The sequence below is a fragment of the Anopheles funestus genome, chromosome 2RL (genome assembly GCF_943734845.2).
Source record: "Anopheles funestus chromosome 2RL, idAnoFuneDA-416_04, whole genome shotgun sequence".
Classification (NCBI taxonomy): domain Eukaryota; kingdom Metazoa; phylum Arthropoda; class Insecta; order Diptera; family Culicidae; genus Anopheles; species Anopheles funestus.
The window spans coordinates 43,915,972-43,937,365 of NC_064598.1; the positions used below are offsets into that span (position 1 = coordinate 43,915,972).

At 37.8% G+C, this 21,394-nt stretch overlaps 1 protein-coding gene across 6 annotated transcripts in view; it reads right to left on the reverse strand.

Annotated features, from left to right (window-relative positions):
- The window catches only part of LOC125760550 (neuroligin-3), an 83,649-nt gene extending 64,245 nt beyond the window's left edge, over window positions 1–19,404 (reverse strand). Inside the window, exons 1-4 of one of the 6 annotated variants that reach the window (XM_049420787.1) lie at window positions 18,980–19,026; window positions 17,450–17,495; window positions 17,185–17,285; window positions 243–2,580 (exon numbers count right to left, since the gene is read on the reverse strand). In XM_049420787.1, coding sequence (XP_049276744.1) covers window positions 243–475 — 233 coding nt within the window. In that variant the 5' untranslated portion in view covers window positions 476–2,580; window positions 17,185–17,285; window positions 17,450–17,495; window positions 18,980–19,026. The other 5 variants (XM_049420789.1, XM_049420784.1, XM_049420785.1 and 2 more) reach the window with 5 other exon arrangements.
- Between the last annotated feature and the right edge of the window lie 1,990 nt (window positions 19,405–21,394).

Here is a 21,394-nt window from a genome sequence, read left to right on the forward strand (position 1 = left end):
GCGTTTGATACGATAAAGTTAAAAGTAAGGAGCTTAATTAAAATAGGTATAACAACTTTTTTTCTGAAAGTTGTCCAACTATTCATTTATAAAGTATGCAACGCAAAACAAATGGAGACGCCTGGTCATTTGTACAACTCGTCGATTATTGTTTAGTTTCATCGCTCAAGCGTTGTTGCGATGAAGTTAAAAGTAATGAGCTTAATTAAAATAAGTATAAAGTAAGGGCTGGTTTTACCTACCTGTTCATTTTAGTTGGCGGTGTGGCGTACGGAACACCAAGGAACGCTTCGATGGGTTTGAGAAATTTGTATCCGTCCAATGGCAGCACCAATCCCTGCAGTCGGCCGTACCGTGTCTGCACTATTCGGTTGCCGAGGCGTGAATTTTTGTACAGATCCATTGTGGCACCGTTAAGAAAGCGTACCAGCAGAAAGTAAATTATGCAGAAGTATTGAAATTTCACGAACACCATTTTACCGATATTCAGGTTCGTGATTTACGATACGATTTTGCTGCCCTTTCTTCCGCTGCTAGTATCTAATTTCACGAATGTTTTACGTTCGTGTCTACGGCGAAACTATGTACAATCGGACGGTGGCCTTCTGCGAAACGGTGTCGGGAAGTGGGTTTAGTGACGCCTGTTCTTTTGTCTTGCCGGTGCCACACGATTACTATCGCACGGTACTATTTTTCCTGCTTGTTTTTTTACGCTTGAAACATTAACTCAACTGTCAACTAACATGAGATGGCAGTTTGGCGAGTCAATTATCCGCAACGATTGTAGCGACGGTGACAGTGTTTGCACTTTAGCTAATGTTTTCGCATTTCCCAAGATATTTGTCTTTACGAAACGAATAAACATATTCGGAAGCGATTGCATGCGTACTATCGCGCAGTGGCCGGTTTTGCTGACGTTATGCACTTCAAAACACTGATTTTTTTAAAAAGATTTTTCCAGAATGGACACTCTCTGGTTAACGTTAAAATTCTGCACACTGTCTTTGCTGCTGCAACGATGTTTTTTCCCAACCTCCTATCCAACCACTCGATCGCTAATGGCATTCACTGTTCGAAACGAATATACTCTGCACTCGATCGGTGCTATTTTTTGTTTGCCCCAGGCAGGAAGTTTCTTGAGAAAACTATGCAGCACCATTGGTGCACACCATTAAAAACAACATTTTATGACGATGCTTTTGCACAGCTAAATCGTTTTCGTTCTCTCCCTGGTACCGTTTTCGTTGAAAATTCGTTTTTATTCACTTTTGCCCCACTACCCACTTAGTCTCATTGAAAAACACTTTTTCTCTGCCGTTTCATGATAGCGCACCTCACCGAAGCCCGCTGCGGTAGGTTACAGTTCCAGTTCGAGTGCATTTTTTTTGCCCTTCGCTGGTGGAATCGCAGCAATTGGCTGCAATTTATCGACTCGTCGTTATTGGTGCACTAGAACTAATTGCATCAAAGCGATTGAAGCCACAGATGCGCTGGGTTGGACCATCGCTTGATGATTGCACTGCCACACCGGAGTGGGCCAAACATTTCTGACGTGGAAATTGTGTTTGCGTTTTGCACCACAATTGTGCTAGGCGCCGTTCAACGGGGCTTCATTAAGGAAATGCACCTTTCGTTTTTCCTTCACTGTCACAGGAAAACGGGTTTTCCTCGCGCACGATAACATCACACCCACACACACATTTACACATTTGTCTCATTAGCACCGAGAGTTATGATTGTTCAACCGCACCAATAGGAAGGAAAATGGGAAAAGTTTGCGACTAAAAAGGATGATCCTAATAGCAGGAATGCCTTTCGCAACGGCCACACATTTGACCGAGTATTGATTCACACCGATCCACACTCACTGACCACATCGTGGCACCTTCAGCACGAAGGCGACCCTTTCATTTGACGCCATAACGCTGCCCTTTCCCATTACACTAGCAAAGAAATGGCTACAAATCGTCAGGCAATAATCTTTGCAAACCGTCTTTCTCCTACACACAACAGTGGAAAACATTTTGTCAACATTCAACCAGATAAGAAACGATCGACTCTTTTGCGCTGGCAATGGTAAGGAAGTGCTTCGCACGATACACTGCTGGTGTGGTGCGGCTTTTGCACAACATCCGACAACCCGTGGGTCATTCTAGCGGGATGAACTGATTGCATGAACGGATCGCACTGGCAACACAACACCGTCCTCAGCGTGTGTGTGTTTGTATGTATCATTTATCAGTCCCGACCGTCATAAACAGTGATACTTAATGATCGTTCGTCCATCGTTGCTGCTTCTACATAGTCCGGCTTGTGCGTTTGTTCAAACCAACCAGCACACACACACCGACCTTACGGTACGATTGTTTGCGTTACTATGCTACTGCCGACGACGATGACTATCGTGGCATCGATGACTTTGGTCGAACTTTTGTCTCTGCGCTGGGATTTTCCGGTTGAGCGTACTGGTGCTGTAGACTGCTTTTTTCATTTCGCACTTAATTGGGTTGCTGTTTTTCACCTCCCGGGAGTATATATGTTAGCGCGAATGGTCAATGATGCCTGGCCGGTACGGTGATGCTGGAATGATAGAGGAAAAAAACACACAACGTTACATTGTAGCAATTGCGTATGAATTTGTCCGCATGGAAAGGGTGAACAAAAAGGGTTTGACATGTTGTTAAAAAATGTACAATATGATAAAAAGATATTGGATAAAGGAATCGAGGAAAAATTTTGTGTGAAAAACAATGAACATATGCTTGTTGTAGTGCTGTTATGCATTTTCATAGAAATTTTATAACCAGAAATCCGCGTTTTAATGCTTTGAAATCAGTAAAATCTACAAAATTAATTTTAATACTCCGTGGCTCCCCTACCAGCTATTTTTTTTTAATTTATTTTATTTCTCTCTTCTTGGCTTAACGATCTCTACGGTCTTGCTGGCCATTTCTGGGTAGCTGGCCTTATTTTTACCAAGTAGCCGGAAAATCAGTCCTGCGAAAGAGGGTTTGGCCAGGATGGGATTGGATTAACACATACACCACCGGACCACTTCGGTTATTTTATTTATTTTTATTAATAATTAGGTACTTCCCATTGAACTTAAAAGCAATCCACTATAATATCTAAGCCCAATTTATAAAAAATATGAACAATTAATCAATTGCTTAAAGTTTGAACTTTATTTCGGTATATTTTTCATCGGTTCCTGATCGATCCTTGACGTGGTTCTTTAGCGATGTATAATTCCCTCGATTGCGCACACTAAATAGTTAGTCCTATAAATCTAGGATAACATCCCCATTTCTCCGATCAATCATGTAAAAACCTACTATCTCATTTCTATCTCCTTTTGGTTATCCTTGCTAGGTCGCCACTAGATGAAGCTACGTGATCGCGACTTTACGCGGATTGCCTACCTTTATAATTCATTTCCAACAAAAGGATTTTCCATGTTTTTTTCGGAAAATAGATCATTCTGTGGGACATGGACAAAGTATGCAAAAAATATTTTGAATCACTCGTAAAAAATGATTTTATGTTTAACTCGTCTGATAACGATCAAGGCTACAAACAGTTTAATTAAAATCATGGTATTCTTAATCGTTTTAAAATTGATAAAAAAATGTACATCGAAACTAGGACTTCTAGTTTACTTTAGTCCAATCGTTTCAAAATGTGATTAAACCTTTCAGTGTGTCTACCTGAGAAGCTTTTAACAGAGCTGATTTCAGTTTACGAATGGCTCACACTTGTCTGGACAGATTCGCCAACTTATTTGTCTGTGTTAATGCACTGTCAATCGTCTCAATTCCATCTGTCATTTAAGGTTTAAAAAAAATTATCAAGAGTTTTTCAAAGAGCGCTGTAAATAAGACTTTCGACTCCCTTTTGGCTGCATATTTATTTATACAAATATAATGTACTGGGAGATGGTTGAAAAGTCGTTAACTATCACTTTTCACACACTACAATCCAGAAACTAAATTTGATGATGATGTGGAGTTGTTTTTTGTGAAGAAACTTTCATTTCAAACTACATGAAAAATTTTAAATATTAATTAAGGAATTCGACCACAAACAACTATAAATTATTACCAAAAAAAAAACACTCATTAAAACTTCATCTTCATGATAGGCGTGTACCGTTTTTGCATACGAACTTCTTTGCATGAATATTCATCTTTTTACCCCTTTCATCTCGAACCATCATGGTCGAACCATACCACTCGGTGTCTGTATTTATTCAACGGCAAAAGCAAAAGAAAATCAAAACCCATAACCACCATTAGCAGAACATGTCACTGGTTGTCATTTAGTGTGGTCATTTATTTACTAAAACCCGTACCGTACACAACTAGCAGTGATTTTCAAATTTCTAGCACGCAAACTATGCCCAGACCCCAGTGCAAATATCAACCGTTACACTGACCGTGGGTAAGGATATTAATTACAAGAAATAAAGAGTGCGTTTTTACCATTCATAAATCTCTACACTCGGCACAACACGCTCAAGCAACTCATTTGCAGTAGGTCAGTCCTGTCGGCTAGCAAAACCCATGATAGTTTGCACCACCACAATGCAAGTTCGCTCCAATGGCCGTGCTCAGAGGAGGAATGCTTTTTGGTCGGGAAACCGCAGACGCCTCAGGTCGTTTAAACCACACGAGCCCAAACCGAAATGCAGCTGGGTTCCGGTTTTTCGGTTTGTTTTTCGAGACGATGTATGGTGTCGATGGTAACCGAGGCACAACTAAAACTGAATAACTGGAGCTGGAATGCTTCGTTCGGCGAGTGTACGAAATTTGTCTACGTCAAAGGTTTTGTAACACCTTGGCATGTTGTATTAATTAGTACGGATCATATTTATTTAATATGAATTTTAACAATTTCCTAGAATTTCACATTTTTTAAGCCATTCCATTGCGTAGCGCACAGAAAAGTTCAACATCGATTTCTTTTTTCCTTTAATCTTCTCATGCAAACAGACTGCGTCATAAATGATGACCATTTCGAATAAAATCATGCACCGATGAACCGTGGCTCATGTGGCGAGGAATTCGAATTTTTAATTGTCACTGTTTGGAACTCTCGCCTATGGCCTGTAGCCACCTGTCAAAGGAGGATAGGGTTGTAGTAATGAATTGATTGGGATTACATCCAAGCGATGTGTCCAGAGTTAAGTGAAATGAATAATAACCAGTGGGTTGGCAAACATTACCTTTCACCGTGCGACGGTGCCCAGTGACAGTAATGAATAATTGGTTAAAGATTGCAGTAAAAAAAAAATCCAAAATGGCCGATGTGTACTCATTCCTGTACAAAAAAATCAAAAGGAAGACCAAAAAGTTTCCCGGCCGGCTTGAAACGAACTGGTTGGATGAATGAAAGTGCATTTTGATGTAAAATGTGATGAAAACTTTGATATCAATTATTTTTGACATTATTTAAATTGAAAAAGAGCAACTAATTATATGGTGAATTAATATTTAACTTGCTTAAAAATACTTAGGTGATTATATTTAATTTTATTTTTACTTGTTGGTTGATTCGAAGACCCTTTAGGCATTAAAGCATTGTACGTGTTTTGAAACAATCCAGAACAAATCTAGCTTAAAGCTATCCTTTTGAAAATAATTGCCAACTTCGCTCAAATGATTCATCTGCAATACAGAACGGTTCATGGTCTATACCAAAACATTTTGGGTTCAAGGAAACGTGTCTAGTCCGTGCGTTCTTTGAAGTACGTTACACTGTACAGTGTCCTCAGGTGAATTTTTGAAAACAGAAATGAAAACAATAAACGTCTCGAACGTCGAATCGTTTTGCTTCACCAAAAAACACTAGAGGCATATTAAGCCTTATTGGTTTTCTGGAAAATTTAAATCCCCCATTTTGCTGTGCCTAGCTCCTCGAGCAGAAATGTAATTGAAATAGATGTAAAATGGTTTAAGCATTCCAAACACGTTGCTTGATGCGAGAAAAAGCCTTTCCTAGCATTGCAAAATCCGTTGCCCGTTGTGTTTGCTTATTCAATCTGAGTTTTTAGATACAAAATAGATTTCCTATTGGCGATAGATTTCCATGCAAAATTTAAAACGCCAACAACCGCTTGTGAGGCTGTCCTAGAGGCTGATAAATGTTTAAATTAACGGGGTGGAAACGGCTTTTACTAAAGTAAATTCCGTAACTAATCCGTCTTTGATTTGAGTACCGTTGCGGGAGATTGTTGTTTGCCGAAGGCTTATGTTTTGGTCTGCGAGAAATTTCCGAAAATGTAATTTTATTTACAATGATTCATCGTACCGGGAAGGATTTTGGCAATAGCAATGATTCACCAATTCCTGATAATGAAAGACAAATAATCGTGAATTGAACTTTTTTTTATATGTAACTTGGAAGGGGTTGATATAGATATGAAATGATTTTGATTTTGCATAATTTTCTTCTAAAACTTCTTTATTAAAATAGATCATTAGTTAAAACTTACTTTTAAAAAGGTAATCATTTTTAATTATTTCAAAACAGAATCATTTAAAAGCTTTTAAAATTCACACAACAAACTCACTATGAAGAAAAACAAAATTAGAAAATGTTTTGTTTAATATGTGTATTTTTATAGTGTGTTTTAATTTTATAAAGTTATTCAATAATTCATTTCATACAAAGATGTGTAACATCTAACACATCTTCCTCTTGTCATGTGGATGAAAAAAAAAAACTTCCATTTTTCAAGAAGAAACATTCTCTTTCATTTTTTTGTTACACGATAAACCCTCTGGTCACAGATTCTAAATATGAAAAGATAAAACAAAATTGTAACGAAACCATCCTCAAGGCAATATGAGAATACACAGGACTAACAGGAATTAGTACGTTCGGTATAAAATCGAAGATGAACATTTTCCATTGATTTTCAAAGGCATCGCAAAAATGCGACCCTTCGTAAGGGCCTAAGGCATCTGTTCGTCTTCTTGTTCTCTTCTCTTTGTACCATGTTACACAGAAAGAAAATAGGCATGTAAGAAACCATCTCATGTTGAGGGTAAGCTTTTTTTCTTCTTTCCACTGTGTTTGTTAATAATACAATACATTGAAAAGCGACCATATTTCTTACGTGTCATCGGCAGATGGGATTAGTGAACATTCTTCTCAACAAGCGAAGCGATTGATTTTGGTTCGGTAAAGATGTGAAGAGAAGAAAGAAGCTCATAAGTTCATGTTTTTTTTCGCGTCAGCATATGTGAGTTGGTTGAAAGTCTTTTTTTCCCCCATGTTTTGGCCATTTTTTTGGAAGATCAAAGCAATATTGACCCGTACGTATTAGGGTGATTGAATACGGAAAAGAGAGAATTATAAAAAATACGGTTAAAATGATAGAAAATGATTGAAAGTTGGAATTTGTAACAATGAAGCACTGAAATTAGTATAATTTTAACTAAGCTTGACAAATATAAACTAAATTTTAAATTATTTGTACAGTAAACAAATGCTATAAATTTCTTTATAGCAAACTTATTAATTGATGTGGAAAAATTAAATTGAATTCTAATCGAATAACTGAAGTTCACTCTATCTAGCTGCCACAATGTTCGTTCAAAACTGATTACACTGATCAATAGATTTAACCCGGGTATAACATAGCACCGTACGAGATTGTTCACTGTTACAGGGGTAAATACAGCTCACTACATCCAAAACCGACCCGAAGCGAGTAAGGTTCAAACCATACGGTATCGTCAATCGCGTTCATATCGTTGAAGCGAGCCACCTTTACCTTTCCCTGTACGTAAATGAAGCAGGTAAGGTTGTTCTAAAACATCTCAGAAAGTTGGCTTCCGTGCTGGGTACATCGGTACATTGGTATTGGTAGTACTCCTGTCCAAACATTCTTCCTGTCTTGTCGCTTTAACCATTTTTCTTCGTACGATCGCTTGATGCATAATTGATTGCAAGTGTTTGACACACACACGCACACACACACGAAGCAGGTCGTGAAAGTAAAGAGTCTTTGGATCGTAACATGAGCATACGAAAAACCTACATAAACCGTTGAAAAGCTGACGTACGAAAGCGTTAGCCATAGTTTGCTTTCCGGGCTCACTCACGATTTCCATATTGTCAGGCAGCAAACGGGTAACTGTCCAATGGCTTCCGGGACACGGCAGAAGCACACACACACAGTATCATCTTTAGCTCTTCCTTCACAGCGTGTTCTGCTGTACTATGGTTATGGCGTAGAACGGTGAAAAGAAGCATCCATCACCTATTCGTGGTATCTCCATCCACCGTGCACAATCTGGTGCCAGTTGCTAACCGTGTTAGGTTTGCGTATAAAAATGTGGCTGTACAGCAAAACATTATCGATATCGTAGAAAGCTGGCGGTGGATGACGGTAAAATGGGTAAAGAGAAACAGTAATTGCACAACTTCGAGGGTCTCATCATGCCGTTAGCAGTATATCAAGTCTAAAAATACAAAGAAAAGGTACACAAGTGACACGTTCTGCCTGTCTGCCAGGTAGATGATCTGTTAATAGTGATAGGAACGTTAGGCGAAACATGAAGGAAACCTGTGTGGACATTTTGTGGAAGAGCCAACATAAATGTTTAACTAGAATTTTTAGTACCATTATGAACTAATTTGTGATAAATTTTGCTTTCATTTAATAAAAATTTTCAACTAGAAATTTTTCTGTTCAAATAATTGCTAGAATTCTTTTAATATTCCTAGAATTAATACAAAACTTAACTCCAGTTTCCGAAGCAAGTGATTTGTCATTATAATTGTTAAGAATTAATTGTACTGAACCAGAAATAGTGGAGTGCTATCAAATGTTCCTAGTCTCTAATAAAAATAAATATGATAAAATATAAAAATATAACAGAACGGCGTAAAGTAGATAAATTGAGTAGATTTGTTTTGCATAATATAACTATTGCGAAAATAGTTTGATTTTATTTTATAGCTTTACAAACAACATATTTATGGACGTGTAACGGTTACTAGGTCGAGTAAATTGCCACTTTCGGAACGTATAGGCTCATATGACATTACCCTCTGTCCAAGGTTAGATAGACGTTGATGAAATACTTAGCTACATTGTTGAAGAATGTTCTTCACAAACTGCAGACAAACCAAATTGCCGTTTTGGGCCGATTCGGCCTTGTCTGAAGTGATAAATTTTCTATCATGCCGAACAAAGCCGTCTAGAGTTGGTTGAATTTCTAGCAACAAAAAACAAAGAACGAAACAAAAAACTGTCTTCTCATCACTTTAATCAGATGCTTCGGAAACAGTATAACTATAACGAACCCAGCACAAGTACAGACATATGCTTTTCTGGTCCCGTATCTGCCTACACTTGAGAAAAGCATCTTCCACCATATCGGTACATCGCTCAATGTGTTGAGGGATTTTGCTGAGTGTGGGTGTGGGAAGGAAAAATCGGAACTAGAACTAGTCAGTATTGAACGGAATTCTTGCTCATTTAAGACACAACAGCACAACTGCTCTGATTACGGATAAGAATCACTCATAAACAAGATAATCCAATTACTCAAAGAGACACATAAAGGCCGGACTTTGTCGGATGGTTCTGCATCGATTGCAAGGAATGACGAAGGATAGAGAAAGTGAACTAGGGGATAGTTTTACTAACGATTGACGTTTTGATGTGCCGTGGGGAAATGGGAAATGTACAACTGCCGCTTATCGGTACTGTGTTATTGAGCTGACTGACTGGTAATGAATTTACGAACATATTGGCCAGTCTAATGAAAGATTGTTCCTATCACCTTTATGTCATCGGTGCTTGTAAATGGCCGTCCTTATGGTTTTCCGACATCAAAAAGATTTAATTGCCAGTAAAGTTAGATAATATACTTATTGCCCTATACGGTTTGAAAACTTGGACAAAACTTTGAATATAACTTATTTTATGACCAGGAACATCCTTTTAACAATACAATAAGGAGTCCTTTTGACCTAATTCGAATAATGATCTATGTCATTTGTACCATTTGCTAGTTGTGTGTTGTAAATAAGAAAGCGTCGTTGTGTGCGTTTATGAGAGATAGATGAAGAATCAAACTTTATAGCAAGTTAAGTATAAGTGCTCTTCATATATGAGCTTAAGACGGAACACTATGACAGAAGTCGACATAATAGAGCGCGGGAAAACAGTATAAATAGGGAAGACAGGCGCGCTTTCGGACCTCTCTCATGTAAAAATTACAGGGAAATAAAGACCAATAATATTGTGACTTCTTTCGCTATAGGAGACCAACAATATCTCTGAGTTGTTTTCTTCACCACAGTCTGGTTTAGCTAAGTAGCAAAATTCATATTTATTTATCTCCTTATTAAATGATTTTTGATGGAAAAGAGCTCTATTTGCGAAGAGTGCATTATTCAGAAACTTTCGAGTGGAATTTTTTGTCTGCTTAACCTGGCACAATTGGGAACCTGAAATGCAATATTTTTCCTTGAACTCCTTTGTAAAGATAGGATTATGGGTGATAGGATTTAGGTGTGTAAGATTAGGGAGAATACTAACTAACTCACTCAAACTCAATTTATTTATTTTATTTATTTTCGTGTAGAACAAGCCTTCTTCATTCAAAATTGCCGTAACTGATATTGAAGTGAAAGTTAAGCGATTTATTTCTCCTCGCATTGTTAGTTAATTTTCATTCCAGAACAAATGCTATGCAGAACAAATGTTGTACTTTCAATGGTATCAGATCTGTGAATAAATGCCACTGTTCAATCATTCTGTCTGTGGGCAGGAAATACGCGGTAAATTAATGTCTTAATTTCGTGATCTGAGCAGATTTTCGCGTTTGATAAATGCGTTTTTTCCGCTATCGCACTTAACGACCAGAAGCAAGCATCAGATGGTACGGGATGTGTAAGCTGGTAGGAATAAAACAGTCCAAATAAAAAAAAAACAAGCTATAATTGTTGTTAATACTTATACTGATGAAATATTTCGTACAAAACATGAGTGCCAAAAACATGTATTCCATAAAGAAAGAATTTACTAGCCGACACATGAAGCGAAACCTTTAAATACACATTTTGACTGGATGTGCAAAAGTAGATTATGAATTTAAAGGGAAAAAGTATCCCTCAAAAAGAAACCCTTCCAGCGAGAAACATGAGAAAAAGACGTGTAAAAGCTTTATCTCAACACAGAAAACAACAAAATATTCAACCGTTCTTGGTCGAGACCGTGATGAATGAATGAATAACGGGATGAGGAAAAAAAGGAGAAGGACTTTTTCCGAGTGAAATTGAATGATGGTAATAATAGGGTTCACGTGATTATGCTTTGCTACATCAGATGATGTGCCAACTCATTCGCCCGGTCGTTACGGATGAAAACGGATGAACCGACCATACAGACCCGGCCAGATGAATAGAGCTGATTTCCTTATTCTATGTCTGTGTGCGTGTTTGTGTCCGCATGTAGTATTTCTCTATTCCCGTTTACGTTTACATCACGGTATACGGGAAGGCGTCACGCGCGAAACGTCAGTTTAATCCTTCCCCCGGGACTGTTCAGAATGTGAAGTGATCCTTAATTCTGCCTGCGATGGGCTAGAATGAAGCACTTTCCGCTATTTTCTTACTCGCTCGCTATTCGCACTTCCGATCCAGCTCGTAGAAAGACGCATAACACACATCCTCCCCCAAAGGTCCTTTTCTGGGCGCTTAGTTCTGTCGCCCTGCAATGTTGTTGTCTGGTACGTTTTTGGTGTTGTATTTTATATGCAAAAAAAATGCAAACAACAAAAAAGCACCCTTTTTGCCTTTGCAATATCCCGGGGGTATTTCACTGATCCTGTTTAGAGTGTCCCGGGCAGTTTCGGTTTCCCGCTCCGCATTATCTGTGTCTACCGTCTCGAGGGCTTTTTCCCCATCAACCCCCGGGAAAGGATCTACGGATTTTGTTGTCACAGGACCGGGGTCCACTACGCCGACTGCATGAGAAGAAGGAGTGCACCGTTCGGATCCGTTGTAAAACCAAAGCAAACCAACGGATTTAAAGTATTGTCCCTTTGCGTGTATGAACATCATCACGAGCATCATCATACCGACCGGGGACACAATACAAGCGAAGGGAATCAATTTGTCGTACCGTACTAAACTGTCCTACTACCTCTGACTGTTGGTTTTACTTCAAGTTCAACGTTTTCTGTAACAATGTGTGCATTAAATGTGTGTGTGTTTTTTTAGCTAAACCAAAAACGTGAAGGATCGGTCAGTGTTTGGTTTTGCGAGCAGTTTATTTTTCATTCATTACTACTTGCACAGTAATAGTAAGCATTGTTTAACTTACCCTGTTCCATCTAGTCTCGAATGTACATAAAGTTTGGTTATTATTGTAGTTTATTTTTTTTGGTAAAATATTCTATACTATATTGAGATAAACAAACCTGTCCTGTACATTATGCTGTCGTTATACTCAGACCTAACACAATCCTTCAAAAGCGTTTGAAGTCACCTAACGGCTGAACGGGAACGAACGAAAACAACCAGAACCAAAACCCTTCGGAAGGATCGCAATGGGATTTTGGACCTTTTTTTTTCGTTGGCGATTGTCTCTGCCTTATCCGGACGTTGATGCCACGCACCATCGTAAAGGATCATCTAGATGATTCACGTGAATGCTTTGAAGTATTTCGATGTGGGGATTAATTTTTCATTCGCAAAGCTGTTCAAACGGAAACAGAACCAAATGGGTTGTTAAACAGGATCATAATACATTTTATTTTGCCCCACATTTTGCTTTAAGCGTTTCATTTTTTTAAATATAAAACAGTGTATTTAAGTTTTAAAACGCGTACAAGATTCAAGCTCATGTTACTTTGATAAGATCAAATAATGTGGCAATTATTTCAAAACTTTTACATTTATCTATATTCATGTTCTACATGTTGATACTTGTAAGATCTCTCTCAATCTTCACAGTACGTTGTATAGCCAAACAACTTAGTAGATATCTTAGACATCTCACTAACTTATCTTTAATATTCACAATAGTTAGATCACTGTTACAGAAACGAACAGCTGCAAGTCCGATCCTATTTAAAGCTTCTACAACAAATACCGTCTAATGTTTGGTAAATCTGATTCAGAATCATGAATCTGGATGAACTTTTGAATTGAATGAATGACTCTGAATCTCTGTTATGAAGATTCGTGAATCCTCATGGAATCATGAGCCCGAACAGTTTCGGGACAGCCCGATGGTTTATGTAGTAGCGGCGCCGGTCTCAGACTAAATAATCGGGTATCTAATCCCATCCGGACCGATAGAAAGCTAGAAAAGACTCCTCCCCCGAGAACCAATCCTCTCCCCACGAAAACGAAAAGTCTTTTGGCAATGAATCATTTGAGATTCATGAATCTTTTTGGATTCGTTTGAAATCTTGAGAATTCGTTCAAACATCATCTCAAACGAAAATTAAGAGCTCAAACTTTAAATTTTAAATACAGTAGAACGTCGATTATACGGGGGCGGATTACCCGGCGGGTGGATTAACCGCGCGACAAAAGGTGACAGCTTTTCAACCGTGGTGAACGTTTGTACTGAAGTCAGGCTGGTTAAAACTATTAAAATCATCACCAAACGTTATTTTTGAAATGATTCTATTTTACGTTCTAAACTTTAATTGTTATTTGATAATAATTGGCTTGATCCAGAATCTTTTTTTAGGATCAAAAGGATCACCATAGTATAGTATATAGACGCTGTATACGCTTTGTATAGATATGTAAATGGCCTTGATATTTAAGGGAATATTATACGTGGAAATCGATTAACCGGCATCAGTCCGGTCCCGAGCACCCCGGATAATCGACGTTCTACTGTAATAATTATTACAAAACACCAGGCGCCTCCATAGAAATTACGGAGGTACAGGAAAGTTAGATACTGAGTGCTTTTCGTAAAAAAAGAAAAAAAACATTAAACCTGTATTATTTTGCTATTTATTACGTATGATTTTCTAAACAAAAATCACACCCGATCTAACCTAAACACTAATTAAAACTTTAATACCTTTTGCCTTATGCATCTTTCTTAGGGATATGGAATAACACGAATTTGCTCAAGATTTATTTCTCTTGAATTAAATCGTACCTTATTACATCACAAAACGATTTTGTACTGAAAATCTTTATTCTTTTAAAACACATTCCATCTACATTTGATGTGGATTTTTCCCTATTACTATTCATTTGAGATTTTCAATTCAATGTAATATGTAAAATACAATTAATTATAACTGTTAACTAGAAATTGTTCGATGTACGAATATGGCTATTTTCAGCATCAAAAATCTTAATTATGTACAACTTTAACAATTATCAATTCCTCCTTGTACTTAGCCTTATCCGGAACATCCTTGTTTGTAGATGATATGGATGTGTTGTATAAATTATGAACATTATTTTATTATACAGGTTATAGTCATTTCTATATTGATTTTACTTTCTGTTTGAGTTATATGTGATAATAACAGTATATATTATTTAATCTAAAAATACATAAACCATTCTATTCCGTAAAGTAAAATACAGAAAAGTCTTCAAAATGCATAAATGGATAGATATGAAATAATCTTCAAACACTCGGTCATTAATTTTCATTCCTATCGCAAATTTAACGATACTGTCAGTTAATCTTTCTAGCTCATTACATCGGTAAACCTTACCTCCACAGTGTGCCAGCGACCAATACAACACCGAAGCGTGCTGTCTAATGGCACAATAACAGTAAAAATAATTTTTCACCCAAAACCCACATTCAATGTAAATTGTAATTTAAGTCTTAAGAAATTGCTAAAGCAAATCTCCACAGCGACCACATCGTTGGCAACCGGATTCCGGCGTTGTTTGATAAGACGACGACAGAAACGTACATATTTAAGTATAAACACTTCTTCACATCTACATGGCGCAAAGTGTGTTTGTGTTTCGTGTATTGCGGCGAGTGAAAAATATCCATATTATCGTTAAAGTTAACAGGGATCTGATAAAACCAAAACCCCCCCTCGAAAAAGCCAATTGTATCTTCATCAGGACAGGTAAATTGAGTTTTGTGGGTGTGTAGATGTGGTTTGCGTTTTTCGTTCGGTCACGTTGCCTGGTAAAATGGGTGATAATGTTGTTTTTTCTTTCGTGTTGTGTTTTTGCGGTTACCATTTTCAAAAATCAACACTGTTTTAGAACACTCTCTACCATAAACGAATAAGGTTACAGCTAGAAAAAATGCTCAAGGATTTGTTCAAAGATTTGTTCCAAGATTTTAACCTATAAAATTGCTCTCTAGTATGCAAGCAACTGTGTTGCCTTATGTTTCTCTAATATGGCATCAAACCATTTTCAAACACTACATCATGGCATAATGATATATTTTTTACATGCGGCATACATACAAATCGCTAGACTTCCTTCCAGTTAAGCTGATTAAAACTTGAAAATGGTCCCGCTTTCGAACGCAACCCGGAATTTATGGTACATTCGTGCGCATAAATCTGTCGCTTTAAGCGAGATAAGTGGAATTTATTAAAGTAATCTTGTCCGTGCTGCATGCTGCAGAGAGAGAGCACGCTTCCTTCACGACATATGGTTGTTTTGTAAACATCTTATCGCGTATTCAGATGCTAACAAAACGAATTCATTTTCGATCAAACCGGGTTAAGGGGGTAATAAAATTGGGTTCTTTTTGTGGAGCCTAATTTGCTTGATAAAAAAAAGTATGGTAAAGATTGTAGAAATTCTTCGTCCGTGCACTACCAACACTTTTACATATTTTGATAGGTTAACCACACATCAACCGTTTGCAAACATTGCCACAGGTCAAAAACAGTCGTAAACCGTACCATTACAACGACATTTATCACTTCCCCCAGAAGGTAGCTCATTCAACTGCGAACCAAAAACCATGATCCTTTTGGGGATCATCCTGTGCGAACGCTTGAAAAGTCACAGCTCGGTTGGGAGCATCGTGGCCACGCTCCACGTCATTATCAAACCATCAGCGTTCAGTTCATCGCGGTTGTAAATGAAGCATAATGAGCACTTGGTTGTAGGCTTCCATGAATTGATGGAATTAACATTTCATGGTTTTTCCCCTTTCCCTTCGTGCTTACCGTCCTACCCATCCATTATGTGCAGGTATCGAAGTGAAAGGTGTGCGCTTGATGACGTACCTTTATCTTTCCGCCACTCTCGATTGGTTTTCACATAATGATTGCCGAAAATGCCCGGGATTAGATGAACCGTGGCGATGGTTTGGGAAAGGTATTACGGTTGACGGAAACCAGTTTTTCCGGTACGTACGGTGAGCAGTGAGGGCTAGCGGGCGGCATAGGGATTAAGCCATATTGGGGAGGCGTTTGCGTACGGTGTAGCAAATCAGTTGTCACTTTTCTGATCATTTTCAATACTGATCGATTTGTTACGGTGGAGAAATGGAAAATGGGGTAAGATGGGAAAAGGTTTGAGCGTTAGAGCCGTTTTTTTGGATGGTAATTATTTACAACTACAAAAGGAAGAATTGATTGAAACAAAGTTCTTATTTGATTGGAAAATTTTATTGGAAATTTCAATTTTAAAATTTTTTTTAAAATTTATCGGAATTTGTAAAAAAAGTAAAATAATTAATTTTTTTTGTGCAATGTGGTATGAGTTGAATCATTATACAGTTATTAATTAAAAAAAATAATATTACATAATCAGCTTGTGCTAGCTTCTGATACCTACAATTAGATTTTCGATTCATCGATTTACTGAATATGTTTATATAAATATTATTTAATTACTGATATTTGAGTAAATCAGCTCAACTCAAAGGGAATCTTCACTTTTGCTGTGCATTAATACGACAGTAAATGTGAGTGTAAAATCTTTAATAAAACACTACCTTTTCGTGATTTTCAGTTTTTGTGTTAATGTAGTATAGAACAGGCTTAATATGTTACAATAGAAAATTGAGAGTTTAGGGGCTGCACGACTGGGGATCAAATCCCATCCGGACCGTCTCCCCGTAGCAGGTACGGACAATCCTGCAACGTGGTAAAAAAAAGTCTTGATACGGCCAGGCCGTTCTTAAGATATACAAAAAATGGAGAGTTTAATATATCACATAAAACATTTTAATCTCACCTTTTATGCACCATGTTTCATTCCAATATTTTTTCATCTTTCTTTTATAATACACCAACCACTATAAACATGAAACACTTTGTCAGTAATTTTTACTATAACTGAAATTAACAACATTAACAAAAAAACGTTACGATTAACACGACAGATTTACTAAACAATATTTTAACACTTAAAACGGCAATAAAAAAAATCTTCCGTCCAACAGGAACAGCTTATATCACTTGGACAGTAAAACACTATAAACATGATAAGACTTTATTACACACTATTCAGTAAAACTTTACACTAGCACACTTTTTTATGTATTTCTGTAAAATACATAGAGCCATAGCTCAATCTTCCGCATAGCGTACAGGCGGAATATTAAACACGTCACTCGTCTAGAGTGGTGAGATAATATTAAAGCTCACGTCGAGTATGATCTCATCACATAAAAAGCAGCAATTAACACTTGATTACACCATTGCAGCCATTTGTTTTCACGTTTCCACTTCATTTGACATCCAATCCAAGGTGATATCATTGAACACATTGTAAACAATTATGCCAACAAGGCAAGGTCGATCCGATCCGGGTTCATGGTTGCAAATGCACGATGTGCAAGTTTTCCACCATTGGCACTGTTTGTAATCGTACACGCAGTTTCATCCTTAAACTTCTCGCTTCTTTGTGTGCGGAAAAAACTTTTAAAAAAAAACCTCACACAAACGATTTATTACTCGAACACTAGCGAAAGATGCACTGGCTTGACTGGTGATAGTGATGATGCTACGGGCGAAAACTCAAGTGTGCTTTCCGTTCTCTTTACATCCCTTGGAAATGTCACATTTTAGCTTATGCTGCCAGTACAGCGTTGCTTACCAGCGCCCTCTCGTGTCGGGTTGCACACCACCACGCAACACAACACGCTGAGCGTCCTTCAATAGGCGAGAAGGAGTGAATGCAACACAGCATACACTTGCATTACCAGGGAAACAGAGAGAACACCCCACAGGATACTCTTTGGATGCTCTCTCGCTCTTTCGGGAAGCTTTTTTTTGTTGTTGTCGTTGCTTGATTCGATTCATTGGTACTTTTCCACGTCTTACACATTTGCTTACACTGGGAAAATGTGATCCGCTCCCATTTTCAATAATTCACTCATTTTCCGCTTGATTTTTACAGATCAATATGGCAAAAAAAGCTTTACCAAGTACACTTTAGGCCACTATCCAGTATGTTGCAGTAGCACTAGGGATATCACACCAGAATTGAAGGTATTTCGTTCCTGTTGGGCTGCTCATCTGCCTTCCAGTAGTGCAAATACACTTACACAGACAACCTCTCCACACATACAGACGCACGCACTGAGGTGTGTCAAACGCAGATACCTTCACGCATGTTGTCATTTTCATCTGACATTTCCACATACCGACACAACCAATTTGACAAATGGTTTATTTGCAGCAGAACCACATTTGCACTGCACACGTAAAAAGGCACAGTTGTATTCCAATCACACGCATTATATTGCACAAATCCTTACACCATTTTCTTAAGGTAAAAACCATTTCGGTATATGATGCGTCAAGGAAACTACGTGTAGATGGAAGTATCAAACACACATCTGCTACATCCACCACAACTCATGTTCCACCGGTACCGACGAATTTCCTTCCTTACCCATCAAACCCCCTAAATCCTTGTGTGTGTGTGTATATGTATTTTGGAGGGGTTGCAGAGACCAAGGGGGTTGTAATTGAGGGGGATAGTATTTTATATTGGTTCAAAAACCCGGAACAGAAACACTCACGGACTGAAACTACCATGCAGGAAGCACGAACACCCGAAGACTGACAGGCGAGCTGCCAGCACCATCGGTAGCAACGGTCGAGGCCAGCTCGTGCACCGTCTGCTTCCTGTCGGGCGATACGATTGGTGGGGGGAATTCGAACCGAGCCCGGAATGCGCCGACGCACATGCCCAGCGGGGAAACATGATGGGAAACCATCCGAAGCGTGGTAGTAACTGTTTTCTACCACATGTGTTCACAGGTGAGAGAACTAGAAACAACAGTAGCAAAAAAAATCCTCCGCGACTAGGGAGAACGGTTTTTGGGGAGAAATCATCAAATGTTTAGGACACACTGTATTTGTTACCTTCGTAACTCAAACTGCTGTTCATGAGCTTTGGTTCATTTCCTAGAGGATCTCATATTTGGAAATTCTTATAAGATAACTGAAGCTTACACTTTTTGTTTTTCCAACTAAATTAGAAAGTTTTAAATTTTAAATATTTGTAGCTACTAGAAGAGAAGAATTTTCTTATTTAAATTCAAAAACTTTTCAAAACATGTTCAGTTAAATTTAATAAATAATTTATTTTAATAAAGAGCAACATTTAAAATAAAGCTTTGAACGCAATAATCCTGTCAGAAGTTTATTAATAACTAAATAAAACTAAAACATAAAAAAAACAGGAGATAACTGATAGTACAAAACAGTGAAGAAGAGATGTGTGACTAGCTTAGAGAAGAGTTACGAAAATATTTGATTATATAAGCATTACTCCATCGATATAACTTACAGGTCACCGGCAGTGGTGTTACTTTTTCCCTTTTATATGATTTAAGGTAAGTGACCCACGGTACCATGGCATTTTAACTTTTAAATGCACATTCAGCCGTAAGTGAATCAATTCGAGCGAACTCTCGATGTTCTCGAACCCTCGTCAAACGAACCCGCTCACGAAAGGTACAACAAAAGAAAAGTTAACTTCACTCATCAATCACGTAAGGCTTGGGAGGATAAAGCTACAACAGATTGAACAAACAAACAAACAAATAAAAAACAACAACAGATCAGCAATAGTAAACAATTTATCAATCATCAACTCTGCTCTGCTTGTTGAAACCGGGTGCCATTAACCTTACAGTCCTTGAGAATAATAAAATAAGAATGTGTTTTCCACACTGTTGACCACATTAGGTATGTTGAATCAGATGTTGCATTCTAGTAAATAAATATTTTAAAAAAATTGTAAAAGAACGGAAGATCAATATTTCTACGACATCGGAAGAACGATGGCTGTACGGTGGTAATTTGTTGCGTGTCATAATACGGTGGCAAAGAACACAGTTGTTTCCTCAACAAAAGATAGCTTTAAAAAGATAAGTAGCGTTTTGATCGCGAGACATACAATCCATCACGGGAAGGTCGTTTCGTGCGCACAGGTGCCAGACAAAGATTATTTTGGTGTGAAGCTCTACGGTTAAACGATTACAGTAAAATCCATCAACGAAGAGATCTGTATTAAGCAGATGATTTAGAGGATGATTAAGGTTGTTAAATACCAGCTGTAGCTTCAGCCAGGAAGAAGCACACGGGTCTAGATTAATGCTGCAGAGAGCTGTACATACTGTAAAGCATGTGCAAAAGTTTGGCTGTAAGAGAAAAATAGTGAATTTTGCAGGTGGCAAAAACAATTCTTTTTTTTAAACATCGATTCTAACTCCTGGTAGTAACTGCACCAACAAATAAAGCAATCAACGGCTTCAATTGTTTGTTAAATTATGTTCAAAATCATGTTGGTCTTAAACTTGCATCAACATTTACCCGGTAGACGTGATCTCGTAAAGACATTAAAAAGAAATAAGCTTTTTTCAGCGTTTAATGACTCTAAACACAAGCAATCTTCAATCCATCTTCACAACGATAAACTTTACCATCGAAAGGCAGAAGAGCATACTTGTGGGGAGAAAAAAATCCACGCAACAAGAAATCGCTTACAATTGCAAAACATAATTCAAGTCTCTTGAGTGAAAATTGTATACGTTGAATTAATTGCTTTCGTTTTAGAATTTTTTTTCTCTCACTCAAGCTGAATGCAAAAAGTCGACATCCAAACCCGGTGGAAAAGACTATCAGCAGCGTCATCATCTAAGCGAATCTAAGAAGCAACAAAGGTAATAAATAACTTTACAGCACATTCGATCACATTGTGCGGTTTCAGGCGCACCTGGAAGAATGTAATGAATATCTTCCACATAAATCTTCGCCCCGTGAAAGCATTCTGATGATGTTGCAGAAAATGAAATGGTTTGAGTGATTGTTCGAGGCGCACTTATTTGCTTGGGGTACAATTAAGTAAAATGAGCTATAATATTGGTGGAACATGGTGTTTGATGCACGGTGAGATTAATGAAATTGAACTGTATTAATTCACTAAC